At 42.0% G+C, this 21,547-nt stretch overlaps 1 protein-coding gene and 1 non-coding gene across 2 annotated transcripts; both read left to right on the top strand.

Moving 5' to 3' along the window:
* The first annotated feature begins 4,006 nt into the window (after positions 1-4,006).
* On the top strand, positions 4,007-5,200 carry LOC107046548. The gene is made up of 2 exons (XM_015269185.1): positions 4,007-4,489; positions 4,829-5,200. Exons 1-2 carry the CDS (start codon positions 4,007-4,009, stop codon positions 5,198-5,200), a joined length of 855 nt encoding a protein of 284 aa, XP_015124671.1.
* Positions 5,201-18,845: 13,645 nt separating this feature from the next.
* Positions 18,846-18,916, top strand: Trnat-cgu. The gene has a single exon. It is a non-coding gene; the product is annotated as a tRNA-Thr (tRNA).
* Positions 18,917-21,547: the final 2,631 nt, after the last annotated feature.

The raw sequence follows: 21,547 nt of genomic DNA, 5'->3' as shown, positions 1-21,547 counted from the left end.
CGATCGAAGGGTAGTCGCTCACTGCGACGGCGCATACTGTGTTATACGTCTCTGTGTTATCAGTCATTTTCGGTCGAAAATTGCGATTTTCAGTGATTGTTGAAGAACGGAAATATTATTCACATTGCAACAATTAATTTTATAGTTACAAGTGTATTGTAAACAGTGTCTTCCGTTATTATAACGGAAGGATTAGTGCGATGAAGTCGGAGGATGGAAACAACAGACGAAACAAGGCGAGACCGTATTTGTCTGCGAAACGTCGTAATCGAGGACCAAAAAAGTAAGTCTATTATAATTTTTGTTTTCGTCTTCGGTGTTCTTTGTGGGAATTCTCTCTCTCTCTCTCTCTCTCTCTGTCTCTCTCTCTCTCTCTCTCTCTCTCTCTCTCTCCACAGGCAGAGGCGTACTGCTACGTGGCGCGTCCCCAGGTGACGGATAGGGGAAATCTCACACCGGTCTCTTATCTGAGACGACCAGGAGGGAAAGGGCGAAATTAAATAGTCCTCGCGGATCAAACGCCCCAAGCTAAGGTGTGAGACATCGTGCCGAGGGCTGCATGGTACCAGGGATGTGGTGCCGCAAACGATTCCGCTGGGGCACCTCGTCCAACCCCAGTGTTACCCTTCATTGGGCAAAGTGGCGTTACTCTGGGAGAGCTACGTACCAGTTGTGGACCTTTTTAGATCGGGCAGTACTCGTGGGAACAAAGATGGAAGACTACAAAAACAAAAACACACAGAAGAATGGGCACGCCCAACAAGCAGCACTTGATGCGAGTGCGGAAATGAAGAGGACGGAAGCATGGGATCGGCTGGAACGGCTCATCACGGAGGCGATTGAATTCGCCAACCCGAAGCCGAATATACACAAGGAGCTCAAGTTGAAGCTGATGGCAACCAGTGGTGCCTTCAGACGACTGAAAGAGATCGAGATGGCTAGGCCGAGGCAAACTCACCCCCAGCATCTCCTCATACCGCCGATTCCGAACATACCAACGACACCGTTGCTCAATCGGACCAGTTCTGAGACGACGCTGAAGGACACCGATGGGGAAGAACAGACGGGAACGCCGTCATCTGCCAAGCGACGGAAGCGCTCCTCACCTGAGGTAGATCCCAAGGTGGTGAAGAAACGGAAGGAGCAGGGACCACCAGCACCGCCCCAAGCCCAGCCTCCTAAGGAGGCGGACTGGCAGGAGGCCCGGAAAAAGAGGAAGGGGAAGAAGAAGCAGCCGAAAGAGCCGCCGCCCCCGAAGCAGAGGACACGAGCGGCAAGGCCGGATGCACTCATCATCCGCCCGAAGGACAAGGCGGCATACGCCGACATCCTTAAACGGATGAAACAGGACGCATCGGCTGGAGCGTCCCAACAGTGTGTGGACAAGATCCGGAAGACGGCCACAGGGGACATGTTGATTGTCCTCACGAAGACCAACGCCGACAAGGTCCCAGTCCTGCAGGAGGCCATAACCAAACTCCTCGGCGAGGAGGCGGAGGTTATTAACAAAACACCGGAGGAAGAACTGGAGATAAAGGATCTCGACGAGACCACAACGAAAGAAGAGGTACTCGCAGCACTGGTGGTGGCCGCTGGAGAGAACTCCAGAGTCCCAACGAACGCAGTCAAATCGTTGCGGAAGGCTCACGGAGGCACTCAGACGGCCTGCGTGAAATTGCCTGTGGCAACGGCGAAGAAGATTGCCGGAGAGCATGGCAAAATCAAGATTGGCTGGGTTAACTACCGGATTAGAGAAGTGGAGAGACCCCTGAACTGCTATAAGTGCTGGGACTTCGGACATCTCGCTAATCACTGCAAGGGCGAGGTGGACCGCTCTAAACTCTGCATCAAATGTGGGGAGGGTGGCCACCTGGTCGCCAAATGTCAGAAAGAAGCCAAATGCGCCCTCTGTGTCGCGAAGGGCCGCACGGATAACTGTACCCATATCGCTGGTTGCAGCAGATTCCCAGTGTATAAGGGGCAGTCCAGGCGGTAACGAAGAAACGACAATGAGAATACTGCAGCTCAACCTCAATTATTGTGAGGCCGCACACGACTTGCTCACGCAGTCGGTGTGGGAGCTGAAGCCCGACCTCGTCATGATCTCGGAGCCGTACAGACATCTCAACGCTCAACCATGGGAGACGGATACCACCGCTAAGGCCGTTATCTGGTCCTGTGGGAAGTACCCCTTCCAGAGCATTGCCAACACGACGGAGAGCGGCTTTGTGAGAGCTCAGCTGGATGGAATTTATTTCTACAGCTGCTATGCTCTACCTAGCCTATCTATCGATGAGTTTACAAACCTCCTGGACCGACTGGCCGAGGCCGCGAAGCAGCACTTCCCCATGGCAATCGCGGGGGACTTCAACACCTGGGCAGTTGACTGGGGCAGTAAGGAGACGAACAAGAGGGGACAAACGCTGCTAGAAGCCATGTCCTCACTGGACGTGTTCCTACTAAACAGTGGCGAGAAACCAACGTTCGAAAGAGGAGAGGCGAGTTCAATCGTGGACCTCACCTTCGTGAGCAGCAGCCTCGTCAGGGGAAGCTGCTCTTGGGAGGTGATGGACATCTACACCGCCAGCGACCATCATACTATCTTCTGGGAGGTATCTACGCAACGGAAGATTGGACCAGCATCCAGGAGGACCAACGCGGTAGGTTGGAAAATGAACGCCTTCGATCCCGGCACCTTTCGAGAGATATTCAACAACCGCCCGGTCTGCGGCAGCAATGCTACGGAGAACGCACAAGAAGTCATGAGGAGAGCCACTGAAGCCTGCGATGCTACCATGTCTCGAAAACGCAGTGCGAACAGGCTCCCATCGGTCTACTGGTGGAACGATGACATTGCTGCCCTTCGCAAGGAATGCATTCGGGCGAGGAGGCAGGCACAACGGGGTCGAAAGAAGCCGAACTCCGAAGAACTGGAGGCCAACTACAAGGAGGCACGCCGGACACTCAACAAAGCGATCAAAGCGAGTAAGAGCCAGTCGTGGAAGGAGCTCCTTGACAAAGTCGAGGGGGATCCGTGGGGGAGACCGTATGGTGTCGTTATGAAGCGGTTGAAAAACCAGCCGATGCCGACACCTACGTGTCCCGTGCTCCTGAGGAAGATTGTCTCGGTGTTGTTCCCACAACAACGGGCTCTCGACTTCTCTACTGGGGAGTACGAGATAGAGACGATCCCATCAGTAACGTCTGAGCAGATGCTGGAAGCCTGCGACCGGTTCGGAAACACCAAAGCTCCAGGACTAGATGGAATCCCCAACGTTGCCATGAAAGTAGCCATCAACGCAGCACCAGGAATCTTCTTGAGTGTATACAATGCGTGTGTTCAGGAGGGAGTTTTCCCTGTCAAGTGGAAGCAGCAGAGATTAGTGCTCCTCCCCAAGGGGAAGAATCCACCGGACGAACCTTTGTCCTATCGTCCACTCTGCATGCTGGACACCGCTGGAACGATCTTGGAGCGCATAATCCATCAGAGGATCGAGGAAGTGGTCGAGCCGCAACTGGCTGACAACCAGTACGGTTTCCGCAGGGGTCGTTCCACCCTGGATGCCATCGACCGAGTCGTCTCCATCGCACGGGACGCAATATCCGACGAAAGGTGGAAACATGGAACGAAGCAGTACTGTCTGGTAGTAACGTTGGACCTCAAAAATGCCTTCAACTCCGCCAGATGGGACTGCATCATGGAGGCTCTCACAAAAATGGAGGTGCCGGGATACCTGCGGAGAATGGTGGGAAGCTACTTCACCGATAGGGTCCTGAAGTACGACACGGACGATGGCCCCAAGGAGTACAAAGTGACTGGCGGTGTTCCTCAGGGCTCAGTACTTGGCCCACTCCTGTGGAATATCATGTATGACGGTCTCTTGAAGCTGAAGCTGCCGAAGGGAGCTACATTCGTCGCGTATGCAGATGATGTGGCTCTCGTAGTCGTCGCCAAAACACTGGAGGAGATCNAGGCTCTGTACTTGGCCCACTCCTGTGGAATATAATGTATGACGGTCTCTTGAAACTGAAGCTGCCGAAGGGAGCTACATTCGTCGCGTATGCAGATGATGCGGCTCTCGTAGTCGTCGCCAAAACACTGGAGGAGATCAATTACATCTTTGAGATCACCTATGCGATGACCCGCCAATGGATGGTCTCAGTGGGACTGATGTTGGCGGACCAGAAGACGGAGGCCGTGTTGATCACGAGCAGGCAGAAGATTGAAACCATCACGCTGCGAGTTGGGGACCATGAAATCACCTCCCAACCATCTTTACGGTACCTGGGAGTGATGNCAGTTGGGGACCACGAAATCACCTCCCAACCGTCTTTACGGTACCTGGCAGTGATGATTGATGCCCGGCTCAGTTTCAAGCAGCAGGCAAAGCACGTCGGTACCAAGGCGTCCGAAGTTGGGATTGTCCTGTCACGGCTCATGCCCAACATCGGAGACCCAAAGCAGAAGAGGAGAGCGTTACTGTCGTCGGTAACTACGTCGGTCTTCACATATGGCATTACCATCCGGGCTAATGCGCTGCTGATCCAGCATGCACGACGGAAAGTGGCGTCGGTCTATCGGCTGAACGCCCTCAGAGTGTCCAGTGCATTTCGCACGGTGTCGGAGGATGCCGTGTGTGTTATCGCCGGAATGCTGCCGATCGGAGTACTCGCGGAGGAATGAAGATGCCTCTACCGGCGGAAGGGGACAACAACACTTGGAGCAGCTGAACTGAAAACGGACGAGAGGACCAACAGCCTGCACCGATGGCAGATGCTGTGGGAGGACTCGAACAAATGGAGATGGACTCAGCGCCTGATCCCGCAGGTGGACGTATGGATGAAACGAACCCACAGAGAGGTGAACTACTACCTCACCCAGATGCTTTCAGGACACGGGTGCTTCCGGGCTTATCTTCACAGGTTTCACCACGAGGATTCCCCAGAGTGCCCGACCTGCGTTGGAGTCTCCGAAGACGCGGAGCATGTGTTCTTCGTGTGCCCGCGCTTCAACGCGCGTCGCAGGGCTCTCGAGACTACAGTAGGAGGGAGGATTCAGCCTGGAAATCTGGTGAAAACTATGCTTTCATCAGAACCAGCCTGGGAAGCGACGAGCACCTTTGCGGCGGAAGTCCTGAAGGATCTACGCCAAGCTGAACAGGAGAGAAATAAAGATAAGAGGAAAAAGAAGAACACGTAAGAGGAAGGAAGCAATGATTTCGATTATCTAAAGGAAGAGCTAAGGCTGAATCCTCCCCCCGCGCTGTAGTGCCTACCGGCGATTCCATGGGGAATAGGAGGTGTAGAGGATGTTTTTTTAGTCGGTAAGGGTTGCATATTCGCCGAACCAATATATGTCAGGTCTCACCAACCATGGCGGTTCGAGGTCAATACCAACACAAGACCTGACCAATCCCGACACTGCACTCCGGGAATCTTCATCCCGGACCCAAGTGCGTACGTAAAAAGTATTTTTTTTAACCTCTATAAATAAAAAAAAAAAATCTCTCTCTCTCTCTCTCCCTCTGTCTCTCTCTCACAACGGATTCAATATTATGATATGCCTATAGTATTCAGGCCGCTTGACCACAACTTCACTAGATTCTTCTATCAGCATTATCAGAAAAGTCCGAAGATTCACAAGGGTCATACGGTTCCTAAAGATTGCAACCTTTGAGAGCGATAGTGAAATACTGAAATAAATGCGCCTCTGCGATTAGGAGTGTCGTATATATGTATGAGATAGTAAGAATCCAATGACATGTGCATAAGAGGGGGAGTGAGAGTTCGTATGAAGAGTCGAAACTGCAAAACAAATCCCATTTTCTATTTCATCGATAATCTCTAATATTTTCTGAAATAACCTGATTTTTCGTTCTGATTTTTACTGATTTTGTCAAGCCATTCGAAATTACAACGAGGAATGAAAATCACTTGATTTCCAGGAATTTCCACTAATTTCTGTTAAGTCCTTCCTTCATTTTTGATCCAGTAGTCCGGTGATTGATGAAGTGACCAACTCGTCAGCGGAATTGGCAAGTAGTTTAGAAGATTATCGACTGTTTGTGAAAAACCCAACTGCTTAATATCTCCCAAACGTACTGGTCTTATTTCATTTTTTCTTTCTTCCGAATACTCGTCGTGCTGCACACAATGGAGGTCGATCGAAATAGGAAGAGTCGATAGAAGACAGTTTTCGGTATATTCGCTTTTTCCTTTTTTTCCTCATCTCAGAGTGAATTTGTCCTGACATAATCCGGGCAAAACTTGGAAAGAATATTTAAAATTTGGATTGCTAGTTATTATCACGTCGAACTTCTACCAACGATATATCGTCGTGACGATATATAGACGATCAAAAAACGGAAACAACTAAAAAAGTCGAAACCCAGGCAAGATAAATCCTCCCAAAATCGTGATGAGATGCACCGATCCAATGTCCTCCGAGATTGCAACGATTCCAAAATTCTCAATGTTTTTTCAACCCGTGATGATCTCTCCAAAATTATTTATCGTTTATTCTCGACGGCATCTCTACAAATTAGGGTTCTGCACATTTGGCTCGCTGTACGACTGGGGTTTTCCATGATTTCTCGTGCAATTCTAACCGAATGATTTATGAATCATTCCTTCATCACAGTAAGACGGCCCATGGTAACGCAGATAGAAAAATGAAGAGATGAGTAGGAGAGGCATGAGGCAGATGAAATGAGGAGCCTAAAAACCGTAACGGTAGTAAGAAGGAAATGAATAATAAAATAATAGATCCATCATAACAGATCCTCATTTTGACGATGATTTTCCGCGTGTAGATGACGAAAAAAGCCATTTACAATTAAATTATCATGTTATTCAACAATTTTAGAAATACAGTCCACTGATTTCCTTCGTTCAATAACAAAAGATGTTGGAGATGGTATCCATCAGACAAAACCGAAAAGCTGAATAGAAATTACTATTTTCCATTGTGTCACCAAAGTAAGGGATAATCTGGCGAGAGGAGACACTAGAGCAATGCATTCAGAAGAACGATCCGATTGTGATAGCATTGCAACAGTGGAAAGTGACCGAGGTATTTTCTTGTCAGGACGGACGAGTGTCTTTTTTCGGGATCACGATTACTCGAGAATGGTTAGTAGCTCCTCCCCGAATTCACGAACCTGTACGCAATACACGAATAGCACTATTTCTGACGGTCTATGGGCCAACGAACAATGTATTACGAAAGAATGCTTGATCATGGACTTTGACGACGAAATCGGGGAGGCTATTCCAGAGAGCGGTGCAGATGAGATGCATCATAGACAGACGTTTCCTGTATCTCTCCCTTGTATGGAAGGAGACCAAGATGGCGAATGTGAAGAACGCAATTCCTTGTTAGGCATCCCTCAAGGCAGCTGTCATTCGATATCAATTGATTTCAATAATTAGTATGACGAGTTGATGGATATCACTCCTGNTTGTATGGAAGGAGACCAAGATGGCGAATGTGAAGAACGCAATTCCTTGTTAGGCATCCCTCAAGGCAGCTGTCATACGATATCAATTGATTTCAATAATTAGTATGACGAGTTGATGGATATCACTCCTGACGAACCAGGCGTGGAATTCAACTGTCCTATTCAAGGCCTCAACAATGATAGAAATAGCATGGAGAAGAGTTCCGAAAGAGCATCAGAACACTATCCGAAATATGTACCGCCGACTTCCAATCAAAATGACATGAATGATCAACCTCAAAATCGTGATACCCTTGCTGGTCGGGATCGTCCACACGATTCGTTAGGCGAGTCGGGCCAAAACAATGAAACCAAGAAACCAAGGAAGAAATCAAGTGATTTCGATCCTCAAGGCCGCTCTATTGTGAAATTTTCCCATATTTTGAAACAGTTGAAGGACCAATTTAAAGGCAAACTCCACGCCCCGTTCAATTATGGTATCGAAGATCAGGAACTAATCGCAGTCATGCATGACGGTTTCAGGACTAAATTTATTCTACGATGTGAAATATGCGGAGTCGAGAGCGAGCTTTGGTCTGAAGTACTGCAGGATAATCATTTGGACATAAATCGAGCCGTTGTAGTGGCAACACATTTGATTGGTAAAGGACACGCAGCATTGCAAGAATGGATGAGTAATCTTTCAATTCATTGTCCAAGCTATAATAAGTATGAAAAATTGAGCGTTGAAATCGACGACATATTTGTAGAGATTGCTGATGAACAGATGAAGCTGAATGGCATTGAAGTGTGCACTATAGCTCGGCAAATGGGGCGAATTATCAATGGGATTCCAACCTGCCCAATGGTCACGGATGGCTCCTGGTCTGTTCGGTCTTACGGTAATAAAGGCAGATCTGATTCAGGGATGGCCGTTGGTCCATCCGTCCATGGACCAAAAGAGTTCTGTTTGCGGGATACAGGAATCGATATTGCTATCGTTGTAAGCGGATTGAGAATGGTACTCTCCCACCCCACGACCATAGATGCTGGAAGAATTAGCCAGCAGATCAGAGCATTTTTCCTGTTGAGAGTGCCGTCATTGTAGAACACTTCAGGAATAGCAGAAAGGACAATGGCCTTATGTATACTTAGCAAATCGGAGATGGTGACAGCAGTGTTCATGCTCGGGTTGTGCAGGCAAATCATACTGACGATAATGCTTCAGTCAAAAAAGTTGACTGTAACTTCATGTTGGTCGAGCCCGTACTGGCGAAATCAGGAGGGCGATTCTAGCTTTCAAGCCAGGTCGATCAGAAGAAGCCCAGATTGAAGTCGTTAGCTTGGAACTCAACCAGACGTATCAGCAAAAGCGTAACGGAAGCATCACATTATCACAAAAGAGATCGCGCGACAAGAACAAGAAATACAGTTGTAGAAAGATATCCTCAATATTATTGATCACGTCTGTGGGAATGATGAAGCGTGTGCTCGATACTTCTGCGATGGACAGGGCAAAGAAAGTGAGGTGAACTTGGTTCCCGCTCTCAAGAGTTATGGATTGTATGAACGCTTGAAGGAAGTAATGCGAAAATGGAGTCATAAAGCCAGTGATTTGGCGGAAGACCAAACAACGAATTATGATGAGTCATTCAATGCTCTTTTGGCTAAATATAATTACCACAAGGGTTTAAATGTTCAGTTCAGAGAAGTGTATCCCGCTCGCATAGCAATGACTGTGATTCAATTTTCTACTCAAGCAATTGGAAGCATTTTCCATCTCAAATTGCGGAAAGAGCCACCGCACTACTCCTGGGGATGGAACTGCAGAAGCGAAAGATGGATATTTTCAACAGGAGATACCGTAAAAGTACGAAATCTCCACAACTTGCCTCTGGTCAAACGGATTTGATGGACAAATCTCCTGATTATGATAAAAATCCTGAAAAACCAGATTTGCCCCTGCCTGACTATGCGAGGCTGCACGAGCTCACTTGAGCACTTTAGAACAGTGGAATGATAATCGTGTACAGATTGAAGAAGATACTCGTCCTGATCTCGATCTACTAGCTATGAAGCAGAAGAGAATCCTCAGCAGTGAACACTTCGGGCAGGTATGCAATATGAGAAAAGCGACACCAACTGCTCCATCACTTGCAAAGATTCTGTATCCTCCTATCCGCAAAAAAGCCATCCAAGAGCATGAGAAATCTGTGGGGGATCGGATCACTTGAGAAATACAAGGATTGATAAAATGTGGTCTAATCATCCACCACGAATTCAAATTTGCAGGTTGCAAACCTGACGGTATGTTACCGAATGGTGATATCGTCATTATTCATTGTCCATTCAATATTGGAGACAAAACAGTCGATGAAGCGATGAGCACTGACAAATCAGGTCTCCAGAAGCTCTTCAAGCTAGTTGGTAAGGATGAAGACGGCAACGATTTGAGAGAACTGAATCGCAACACTCCACTCTATTATGAGATTGTAGGAAGTCTGGCAATAACAGAGAAAAACTCCTGTCGGTTAGTGATTGCAACGTCTAAAAACTCTATATCTGTCGATGTCACGAGCGACGAGGTATTTGGGCGAGAAACGATGATTCCAAAGCTTCGTACTTTCTATGAAGATTTCATGATTCCAAAGATTGTAGACAGTAGAAAGATGAGGAATATGCTCTTACGGGATAATAAACGCGCCAAGAAGCCTTCTGTTGCGGAGGTAACAGCAAGTAAGAATTCTCATGAGCGAACCGAAACTTTGGATGATGAGGATAACGAAAACAATCAGGAATTAGAGAATTTTGGAAAAAACCATCAGTCTCTGGTTCACTGCGAAAATAGGAATGATGGTGATGATCTGGAAAGTTCTCAACATTTTCCAGAATTCGATGGCAGCATAAATCAAGAAGAAAATCAATCAACTGTGGAAGATCTGATCGCATATGAACTGAGCGATCGCGAAATCAATATTCTACAGAGTCGTGCTGAATTAGAATCCAATCATTTCGATGTATTCTGGCGGACAATAGGCGAAGTTACGGAAGGTCTTTACGCATTTCGACCTCTCCTGTTATTGCAACATTCTCTGGACTTAATAGAGCCTATACATCCATTGCAAAAACATATCCAAATTTTGAATCGTGGTGGAAACCATTGGGTATGTGCTTATTATGATACAAAAACGATTTATATTTATGACTCATTGCCTTCGACAGCACACGACCGTACTGCACCTTACAAGCCNTGACAGCACAAGACCGTACTGCACCTTACAAGCCAGTTCTTCCACAATTATTCCCAAAATATAAAACTGGTGAGTTATCAGTAGTTTTTCTGTCTGTACAAAGTCAAATTGGTTCAACTGACTGCGGCGTTTTTGCAGCTGCATTTGCAGTCACTTTGGTGTATTCTCTCGATTCATTCCAAATACGTTATGATCAAGGGAAATTGCGCCAGCATCTTTTGAGAATTTGTCAGACTGGTGAGCTACGGCATTTCCCTCTTTCTGTGCGCTGTAATATTGCTATTCCTAACCTTGAAGATCGGATACAACACGAATGGAATATGTTATATGAACGTTCTAATAACTAGGAGATATCCTTTGAAAGTTATCCGTCATCAGACTCTACCGACAGATACTGGGTGGTGCTATCATTATATTAATCATATAATAATCCCATTTTCCACCAAACTGCTCACCTGATATATACGCGGANGTTCCTAACCTTGAAGATCAGATAGAACACGAATGGAATATGTTATATAAACTATCATTATATTTTACTGAAAAGAATTATCATTATTTCAAATAATTGATTTTGCAGTTTTATAACTATAATATTTAATTATTATGATTATCATTATTATTCTTATTATTACAGGTATATATATACTACTGTATATCGCCACCGTCCAATAACTAGGAGATATCCCTTGGAAGTTATCCGTCATCAGACTATACCGACAGATACTGGGTGGTGCTGTCATTATATTAGTCATATAATAACCCCATTTTCCACCAAACTGCTCACCTGATTATATACGCGAAAATGGAAATCATAGTGGAGACGGTATTCACCTGCTTGACAAGTAAGAACAAACTTCTTTCAGATAGATTTCTCATGTAGTAATATAGTTCGTTCATTGACTAATTCTGAGTAGAGTGCGAATGAATGATGGCGAAATATAGTGCGGAGAGAACAGAAACGTGACATGAAATACAGAAAAATCGATGGCCATAATAAAAGAACATGGGTAGGCGGAAGCAACTGGAAAAAGAGCCTTCCAGTCGATGAGGCTAGGTACAGTAGACTCTCCGTAGCTCTCCATTTTCGGGGAGATGGATTCCAAAAACGGCAAGCTAGAACTTGCTTCTTCTGTACGTGTACGGGGCGTATCTGACAACAGAGATACTCTGACTATTCAAGCGAGAACGTTTTTTACCGACGTCGGTGGCCGAGTGGATTAGACGCAAGTCTAGTGTGCGAAAGGTTGTGAGTTCGATTCCCCGTGGAACCGAATTTTTCAACGGAAGGCTCCGGCGAGCGGGAGGTTGCTAATAGAGGAACCGCCTGTACCGTCATAGGTTTTCTGTGGTTTCCCCATGCTACTTCTATGTTCTATAGAAGTGCGAATGCGGTACAGTGTAGAATCCACAGCCGCATGCATAGGGTTAGATAGAGTGCCGAATGGGACCCGCAAAAAAGACTCCGAGGCCGTAAAAAAAAAAAAAACGAGAACGTTATAGCTATCCCCATGTCCTAAAACGCACCTCCCCTCTGGAGCTGTCGCCAGTGCGTGACGTCACGCACGTGGTGGGGGGCGATCTTCTCACGCTCTGTAATGTCCGGAGAGCTGGAGACGTCGAGAGCTAAGGAAAGTCAACCGTACTCTATACGCGTCAGTGTATCTCAGTATGATGAAAATGTATGCAAAATTGTCACTTATTATCCATTTTCAAAATAAACATCGTCACGGGCGTGAGGTTGGAGCCTATATCTGGGATATCACTCAGTGGATATAATCCAACCGCATAGGAACAGCCAGCCCCCAAAAGTCTCATGTGCCAGGTGAAACTGCAATATAAAATGTAGTATACATAATTTCACACAAATAGCAAAAGTTGAGGACATTCGTGACTGCACGTCACATGAAAATAGAAAGATTATGCTTTCTCATTTATAATCGAATATAAAAATAATAGGCTGTATAGTTATGGTAGATGAAGCACCTGAGACATAATCCACTGAGGTGAATGGCGTTAGCCTATCCAAATTGACATTCCGGGTGTTCATTTGTGATCAAAACAAAATCGCCATAAAAAAACTAAGAAATGAACAACATTCAACACAAAAAACGTGGAAATGTCAATTATAAAAATATCGGCCTCTTAGTGTTTCTGCACTGTGCGTTTCAGCCAAAATCTGCATTCTCCCAGAAATTATATTTTGAATGATAACCTGCGATGGATGGTGGTCGTATATTTACTTTCTGTTCGGGAACGTATCATTGTTCTAAGCCGTATCGGAAATGAATGAAAACCTGCAAGTGAGGAGGGAGAAAATTCTTTGTCTTTTTTACAACACATCTGAAATAGTGTTATTTCAACCTATATTCAACTAATGTTGAAGAAAATGTTCACAAACTTTGATAACTAGAGATTTGGAAAGGAAATTGATCTGCACAATAGTTATATCCCCGAGTTCTCCTTCCTCAAATGAGAATAATCCATTCACAGAAAAAAAATCATGAATTTGCAAGTTTGTCCACGATTGCGATCATAGCAGAAGAAAGTAAGAAGGTGTAAAGAGATGAAACAAAACAAAAAACAAGTAGAGAGGTCGGACAAATTTGTAAATTCATGATACTTGGTGACTGCATCTATGAGAAGAGGTCGAACTCAAACTTCAAAATGCAAACTTCACGCTGGGAGGATAAATATATTTAGCAAATCTTCGTTTGTTGTTTGACCATGACACTGTAATGGCAGTCACTCCTTCTTACTTTCTGATGTTATGATCGTAATCAATGTGTCCACGTTTTCATCTATCGTCATGCATACATTTCTGTTTCAGGGATCCTAATCGTTTTCATACTGACACCTTTATTTCCGATTTTTAGAGTTTTCATCTATTATTAGTAAATCAAAAATGTCTGTTTCAGAGATCCCAATGTATGTCATATTGCTATGTTCATTTCCGATTTTCAGAGTTTTCATCGGCTGCTATCTCCTTATCTTATCTATCTACCGTTAGGAATTTAGAAATTTCTGTTTCAGAGATCCCGATCATTGTCATACTTCCGTCTCCATTTTCGATTTTCACAGCCAAACAGTATATACACGGGGAATGGAGCCGACTATTCTCCGTAAAATATGGAGGTATAGTGGAGGGCAGCTAATATACGGACAGCTCTGTATCAACTGGAACGGTCTGCACTTCCTCTCTGTATCATGGGCGGAGTTTCAGGTGGAGTTAGGCGTGGCGAAATTCGGCTGTCCTCATCAAGTATTTTTTCGGAAATCAGTGTACTAATTAAAAACAAGATGCAATGAATCAAAAAATTGACGCGTCATTTATTTCCATAAATCCTTCTCAATACTCGTTTTCACATACTTCCTTTCCTCCTTCTCTCATAGTCATCTCGTTTTCCTGCTGTTGATCAGAATCTCACGCAGACATTATTTTCATAATATTTTTCTCCAAGTTTTCCTCTACCATGGAATCCATTATGTTTAGAGGAGTCACGATTATATTTTATCAACTCCGTAAAACTATTTCATTTGGCAAAAAACCTTTGTTATTGTCAGTTTGTCTATGATCCATTATAAATTTACATATTTTAGGTTTTCCTTCTTAACGAATCCTCTTTGCTGAATGGAAAATTCATTGTGATGCTACACTACCTGAACAATTTAACGAGCCAATGGATTTTTTTAACAGCCGGTAGTTAGCTGCGTCGCTTGTCTGCGCGTTGAAATGACATTGTACTATATGGCAAGCCGCCAAATCAAGAATTAGAGGGCTCGTGTGATGGAATGAGGCGTGAACTTCACNTAAAAACAAGATGCAATGAATCAAAAAATTGACGCGTCATTTATTTCCATAAATCCTTCTCAATACTCGTTTTCACATACTTCCTTTCCTCCTTCTCTCATAGTCATCTCGTTTTCCTGCTGTTGATCAGAATCTCACGCAGACATTATTTTCATAATATTTTTCTCCAAGTTTTCCTCTACCATGGAATCCATTATGTTTAGAGGAGTCACGATTATATTTTATCAACTCCGTAAAACTATTTCATTTGGCAAAAAACCTTTGTTATTGTCAGTTTGTCTATGATCCATTATAAATTTACATATTTTAGGTTTTCCTTCTTAACGAATCCTCTTTGCTGAATGGAAAATTCATTGTGATGCTACACTACCTGAACAATTTAACGAGCCAATGGATTTTTTTAACAGCCGGTAGTTAGCTGCGTCGCTTGTCTGCGCGTTGAAATGACATTGTACTATATGGCAAGCCGCCAAATCAAGAATTAGAGGGCTCGTGTGATGGAATGAGGCGTGAACTTCACAAAAAGGTCTATGGTTCCTGGTGATTCTTTTTTTTACCTGGGCGTTTGCAATCGACACACAAGCATCGCCTTCGCTGAATCTCACTCACCACACACCGTGATGTAAAAGTAAATGTGAAGTGTTTAGGTTTACGCACAAGAATTTTCTTTCCGTACGACATCTGCACTTGACGTACATTTTGCCAAAAATCAATACGTTATACGCACTAAGTCGCCCTGAAAAAAGATCTTCTTAGATAGGTATTCTAAAACCATTCTTGGAATATCTAGGAATCCATCGGACAGGGTTCATGGGGACAGGGGAGAAGAAATGAGTTGAAGACATTTTGCAGTTGATTGGCAATGGGGGGGGGGGAGGTAGGAAAAAAGGTCTCATGATTTTCAAAACCTTAGAAGAATTGAGAGACATAATTGATTCAAATGCTGGGATTCATGAAATAGTGGAAGCTAATTATAGGGGATCGGTAACTCCTACTGATGGAGGCGAAGGCTACGCTATTATATTTGCGAAACAGTTGATGTTGACAGAGCTGAACTCAGCAAAGATCATCGAAATTGATGGCACAATGAAGGTATTTGCTGTAAAGACAATGTTGGGCACTCATTTATTGAAATATATTCACATATAATAACACGAGAGCTTCAAAAATGCTGGGTATTTGCCGATCGGTTGATTGGAAATGGACGGAGTTAAGTTTTTAAGTTTAAAAAATCACGAGTGCCAAGCACGAGTGATTTTGCTTGAAAATCTTAACCACTTCATTGGTATGCAGTGAACCTTGAGGGAAATACCCGGATAATGTGGAGCTCGAATGGCATTCGGGATATCGATTTTTCGATCAGAATTTCGACCAAGAGAATCGTTCGCAGAAAATTCTTCGTTGCTCCGGGAAACGAAGCACAATTAAAACTTATCAAAAAATTATCAGTAGTAATACCACGAGAGCTCTAAAATTACCGCATATTTTCCGATTGTTTTGTTGCGTAATTGTAATAACATTTGAATAACCTTCATGTTCAAGGCTGTACCCAAGAATCCTGAAGCCACACAAATGTGGATTCTCAGCCTGAGGAAAGGTAACGAGATGAAAATTATATGAATTTATTTTTTATGATGGACCATTCCTCACCCTCACAAACCACGCATTCTTTGTGTGATCATTTCCATGATTTCAATGCATTATAAGCATACAAAACTATTCTAATTGACACGTGATGAATTCCCCGCCCTTGCTCCTTGATGTTTGCAGGATGGCACCAAATAATACCTTCCCGTTCTATCTATAATTAAAAATATCGAACCCCCATACTGTTTTAAACTTTCAGTAATAGTTGTATGGCAAATTCTCTGAGGGGAAATTTTAATTATATTCCGAATAAATGCTCGCATGAAAATTGAAACGATTTCTTATATTCAACGCATTTTTTTTCTTCGCCCCCAGTTAATCACCGTCGGAAATGGCAAAAACTTCAACAATCAAAAATTTTTTATTCAATTAAATTTAATTTTGACCATATTGAAAGCCCATAATTAAGGGCCTTTTCACACTTTGTCACTTTATAAAAATTCAAATGACCTTCAATATTTCAGCAATGTACTATTTTTTCCATAACATTGGCAATGCAAATATAACGTAAATTTATATTTGTTAATGACATTTTTTTCCAAACATTTCAGCTGATTTTTTGATTATTCGCACTGCTGAATATCGCCTTAGAATTTTTAGAGGCGATTAAGTTATAAAAAAAAGGAAAAAATCATAACATTATCACACTATGTTTTTTTAAACAATTTGTTTTTTTCATTTACATAATGTATAAAAAATCTGGTCAATCCTCACTTCAATGAAGTGGCTTGTGAAATTGCCATTTAACCACTACTTATCATATTATTAAGATCAAAATCAAATTGTTGGGTTACTTCATCAGGCCTTGGCCGTAGTCCACGTCTATTGCCAAGGTACAAGAGCCCCATTCTATGAAGCAATTTTCCTACGTCTTCTGGAATTGGCAACTGGCTTGAGGACGTGGAGCTTATAATCTCCGATTTTGAAGGGGCTGAGTTGAAGGCATGCAGGACCGTTTTCCCAAGAGCTCGAATCCAGGGCTGTTGGTTTCATTTTGTGAAAGTGAGTTTGTTTCATTTTGTGAAAAACTATAACTGTATGATGAAGAATCTGGTTGTTATCGTTTTTATAATTTTTTTCTTCATCTACCCTATGTATATGTCCCTTTAACTATAACTGAACTCACTGTTAAACATTTATGTTGTAAATTTCCGGTAGACTTTTCGGAAATTTTTTTCGCATTTAATTTTCCCTTAAATTTCATGGAATTTCGTCATTGAAAATCCAGAATTTCCGTCAGAAATCAGTGAGAACTATAAATTTTAGTTCCCTTTTGCTCAGGTAATTAACAGAAAACCAGAAAATTCCGGTAAATATATACTTGAAATTTTAGGACAGTGACCGTGAATGAGAATTTGGGAGGAAAAAATAAGGAAATTTCCGATTCCACAGATAATTCCCCCCAGCTAAATCGCCAACCAATAGAAATGCAGTATTCGATTTTTTGTGATGGAGTGTGCATCGAATTTCGTTGATAATTTTTCGGTTATTCCCAATTAGGCGCACAGTAACCAAGTGAAAATTTTATGTTAAAATAAGTGAAGTTTTGGTATAAATCAGGCTTCAACCCGCAAAAACGTCAAATAGTGAATTTATATCAGTTGGAATTCTGATTCGGGGAATAATCTAGCCGAATGCCCCTTGTGCTCCAAAATTGTTGTAAATTTTTCTCAAGTACTGCATATCAACGATCGGGTGAAGTTTTGCAAGAAAATCTACAAAAACCTTTCCGTCTCGTTGCTATGCAACAAAACTATCGCAAAATTTTCGACAATTTTGGAGCATTTGGGGCATTACGACGGAAAATTCAGTAAAATATGGCCCTAAATATTCATATTCAATCTGAAATTTTAATCAACTGAGGAATTTTTACCATTCCGCTGCTTAAAATTCTTGAATTTACTAGCATTTTCCGTGAAACCTGCAATTTTATGATTTTGCTTCCGAATGAAAGCTTCTCGTGATTCAATCGTGTCTTTTTTCGATTTCTTAAACTTCGGTGAAAATAACTAGAAATGTCATTAAACGTGAAGAATTGATATATTTAAAAAATGTCTGTATGTGTGTGGTCATGTATGTGTGTATGTCCAGACCTGTCTTCATAAGTCGAAAACAATTAAAGCTAAGACGCTGAAATTTTCTCTGCCAATTCATGCTACTGAGATTCAAATCTGTGCCAAATTTCAGCCGGATCTGTTGAGCGGTTCCTCAGATATTGTTTTTTTTAAATTTTTTTTGTCGATATTTCATGAACCATTTGTCCGATTGGTTTTTTTTTTCAAAATACTAGTCACGATAATACGTAGCTTCCTAGATCGAAATAAATGCCACCCCCACCCGAGCAATATAGTTTTATTCTCGTTTTTTCTTTTTTTTCGCTGAAATTGCTTGTACGCATGATAATAAAGTTATCGTAACACCTAGAGTGAGATCCGATCAGTAGTTTCTGAGATATTAAACTTTGCATATGAAGTTTCCAGATATCATCTTTTTTTTCATTTTTGGTCAAATTGTCTTTTGCGCGCTATAAAGTGGGTTAAAAACAAAGCAAACGCCAAAATCCAATAAATTTCTTCCTAAATCCAAAAGAAAGGTCTAGCGAATTTGCAACTTTTTTCTATCAAGTTTTTTCATATTATTTGTTGGTAAATACCGCGTTGAATTCTTCTTTGTATTTGGAGTGAGAGAAGTCCCGTGGTCCCGGTAGCTTAGTTGGAAGAGTGCCCGGCGCGTAACTGGGAGACCCGGGTTCGATTCCCGGCTGGGCGGATCGGGATTTTTTTTCTCTCTGAATTTCAATTCTATTTGAATTAATGAATTTCCTAGTCTCTCAGTAGGCATCATCTGAGTACTGGGACAAAAATATGAAGCTCAGGAAATTCGTCACGCCACTGGAGGGGAAATACCTGACACGTTCACTTACATTGCTCCCAGCCAATTTGATTGGCGTGGGTGTGGAAGTGATCCGACAAGTAACAGCCCGACATGCAAATGCTTATCCAGAGCTGACAGAGTACCTGGGCTACTTAAGCAGATACTGGCTGAAGAGGGCTGATGTACTTTCAGTTTATGACAGTAGCATCCGAACTAATAACGACTCTGAGGCCTATAACCGTCACTACATCCCTCAAGTCGGCGGTAAAGATGTACAAGTTTACATTCTTCTACGTACGTATTTTTTTGTATCTTCCCCTTCCCCTATCAAATTTAAATTCCAATTATTGAGCATTTTCACTGTTTTAAGTAAATTATAGGAAAGTTGCAGGATGTTATAACAAATGAATGTATCAAGCTGAAGAGAATTGAAAATGGGATCAATGTGAGGAAACCAAAGAAAGTTGAGGAAGAATTTAATAAGGATGTATTGATTATTGATGCACAAAAAGAATTATTATCGAAAATTGAAAGTGAAGAAGACCCTTCAAGGTAATATATAAGATATTCTACAAATAGGTCCGAAACAGCATTTGTGAAAAAATTCAATCTAAAACCTAACGAATTCGCCAGGCAATTATTGAATTTTATATAACTTTCTATTAATTCGTGGACGTTCTTAAAGAATTTTGACGTGGACACGCGTCTTTCATTTCATGATGGGGGGTAATTTCCGGAATTACCATTGACGACCAGCGCTATCTGTCAAAATTCTAGAAAATTCTTGATTTTTCTAGAAAATTGGAAAAATGGCACCAAAATTCTAGGAGTTTCTAGAAATTTCGTGGTAATCCAATCAGTTTCTAGATAATTCTCGATCATTCTAGAAAATTCTAGAAATTTCGAGAGAATTCAAGGAATTTCTATAAGTGTGTTACGTCAAGAATGGGTTACTTGACACAACTTTATTAAATTAAAATTCAATATACTGAACCAAAGAAACAAGATTAAATTCAAAGATCGTCTCGAAATTAAGGAATAGAATTCAAGCACAAAACCCATTTACAAAGGTCCCCTTTTACTTCAATTTTCTAAACCCCAAAAGTATTTGGAATCAAAGGTTGGAAAGGTTCACTTGGAGTAAAATGAAAAGAATTTTGAATAACTTTAAAGTGACTCAATAGAGTCTATATTTTAACAAAACAAGTAGAAAAGTATAACTACAACATTCGACTTACATTCACTGCTCTGCTTTCAGTCGTAAAGTATTTTGTATGTGGTTAAAAGTAATGCCGCACTGAATTTAAGACGTTGGATTAAATTCTTTATTTAAATGAATCAAATAATTAAAAATGTCACAAGACTTGGCATTTCAGAAAATAATTTATTACGAAAGACTAAAACGGAAATTAAATAGTCATCCAAGACTATATGAAAATTAAAGGTCGCGAAAAACCCGAAATATCGCCTTAATAGGTCGATAATAAAATTGGAACTGTGTCCAAAAGAAACTGGAGTATACTAACTCTCAGATATGAGCTACTACTACTACTGTAGCGATGACTACAAAATGCAATCGGAACTGTAACTGTCGTGCTGCTATCGCGCACAAGTCTTTATAGTTTATCTAGGAGGGTGTGTCCTCAGAATGCATAGGGAAATTTCGGGGACCAATTACAAATGACTCTAGCCGAAATTTCCCACTCCAGTGGTTTGAAATCTCCTTGTTTCGAGATCAACTCCATCTCTCTACATGAAGATGTTTTTGGGGTGTAGGCGGTCTTTTCTATTCCCCAACAACCAATGAAAATTGTTTTAGGAATGCCCATATATTCCCTCCACAATTCTCTTTTATCTCTTATTTTCAACTTAGCGTTAACATCTTTGTTATTTAATTTTTTTGAAACAATTCAGATAAATTTCATGAAATTTTATGATAAATTATAATTCATTGAAGAAAAATAGTAATCTAATAGTAATTCAATAATAATTCAATGACATAAAAATATTGTTTAAACTTTAATTATTTTGTGGTTTTCCACGTTGATAATATTTCTTAAACAATTATGATAGTTTAATTAATATCCGAAATGGAAAATTATTCATAAAAGAATCATTCTGTTGTATGATGCATTTTACTATTTTTGTGTCACATGTTCGTCAATGTATATGTCATTTCCTCCATGTGGGAAACGAAATCGTTACTCTATTTTTATATCAAATATTTGTCGTGGGAATTACAAAATTTGGACCCACGCTTAGAATTTGTTATCAACAGTCGTCAATGTTTATGTCATTTCCTCCATGTGGGAAACGAAATCGTTACTCTATTTTTATATCAAATATTTGTCGTGGGAGTTACAAAATTTGGACCCACGCTTAGAATTTGTTATCAACAGTTTTCCGGTTCAAGAGTTCAGTGTTTATTGAAATTTATGGTCACACGTGGAAAGTGCATGACTAAGGAGACGAGACTAGACTCAAATGTTTACAGTGCATCTGATATTGCACAGCTGATATCTCCT

Source organism: Diachasma alloeum, unplaced genomic scaffold (assembly GCF_001412515.2).
Source record: "Diachasma alloeum isolate Michigan unplaced genomic scaffold, Dall2.0 Dall_scaffold_01490, whole genome shotgun sequence".
Classification (NCBI taxonomy): domain Eukaryota; kingdom Metazoa; phylum Arthropoda; class Insecta; order Hymenoptera; family Braconidae; genus Diachasma; species Diachasma alloeum.
The sequence above is the reverse complement of the archived record's forward strand: the minus strand, read 5'-3'. Positions and strand labels throughout refer to the sequence as shown.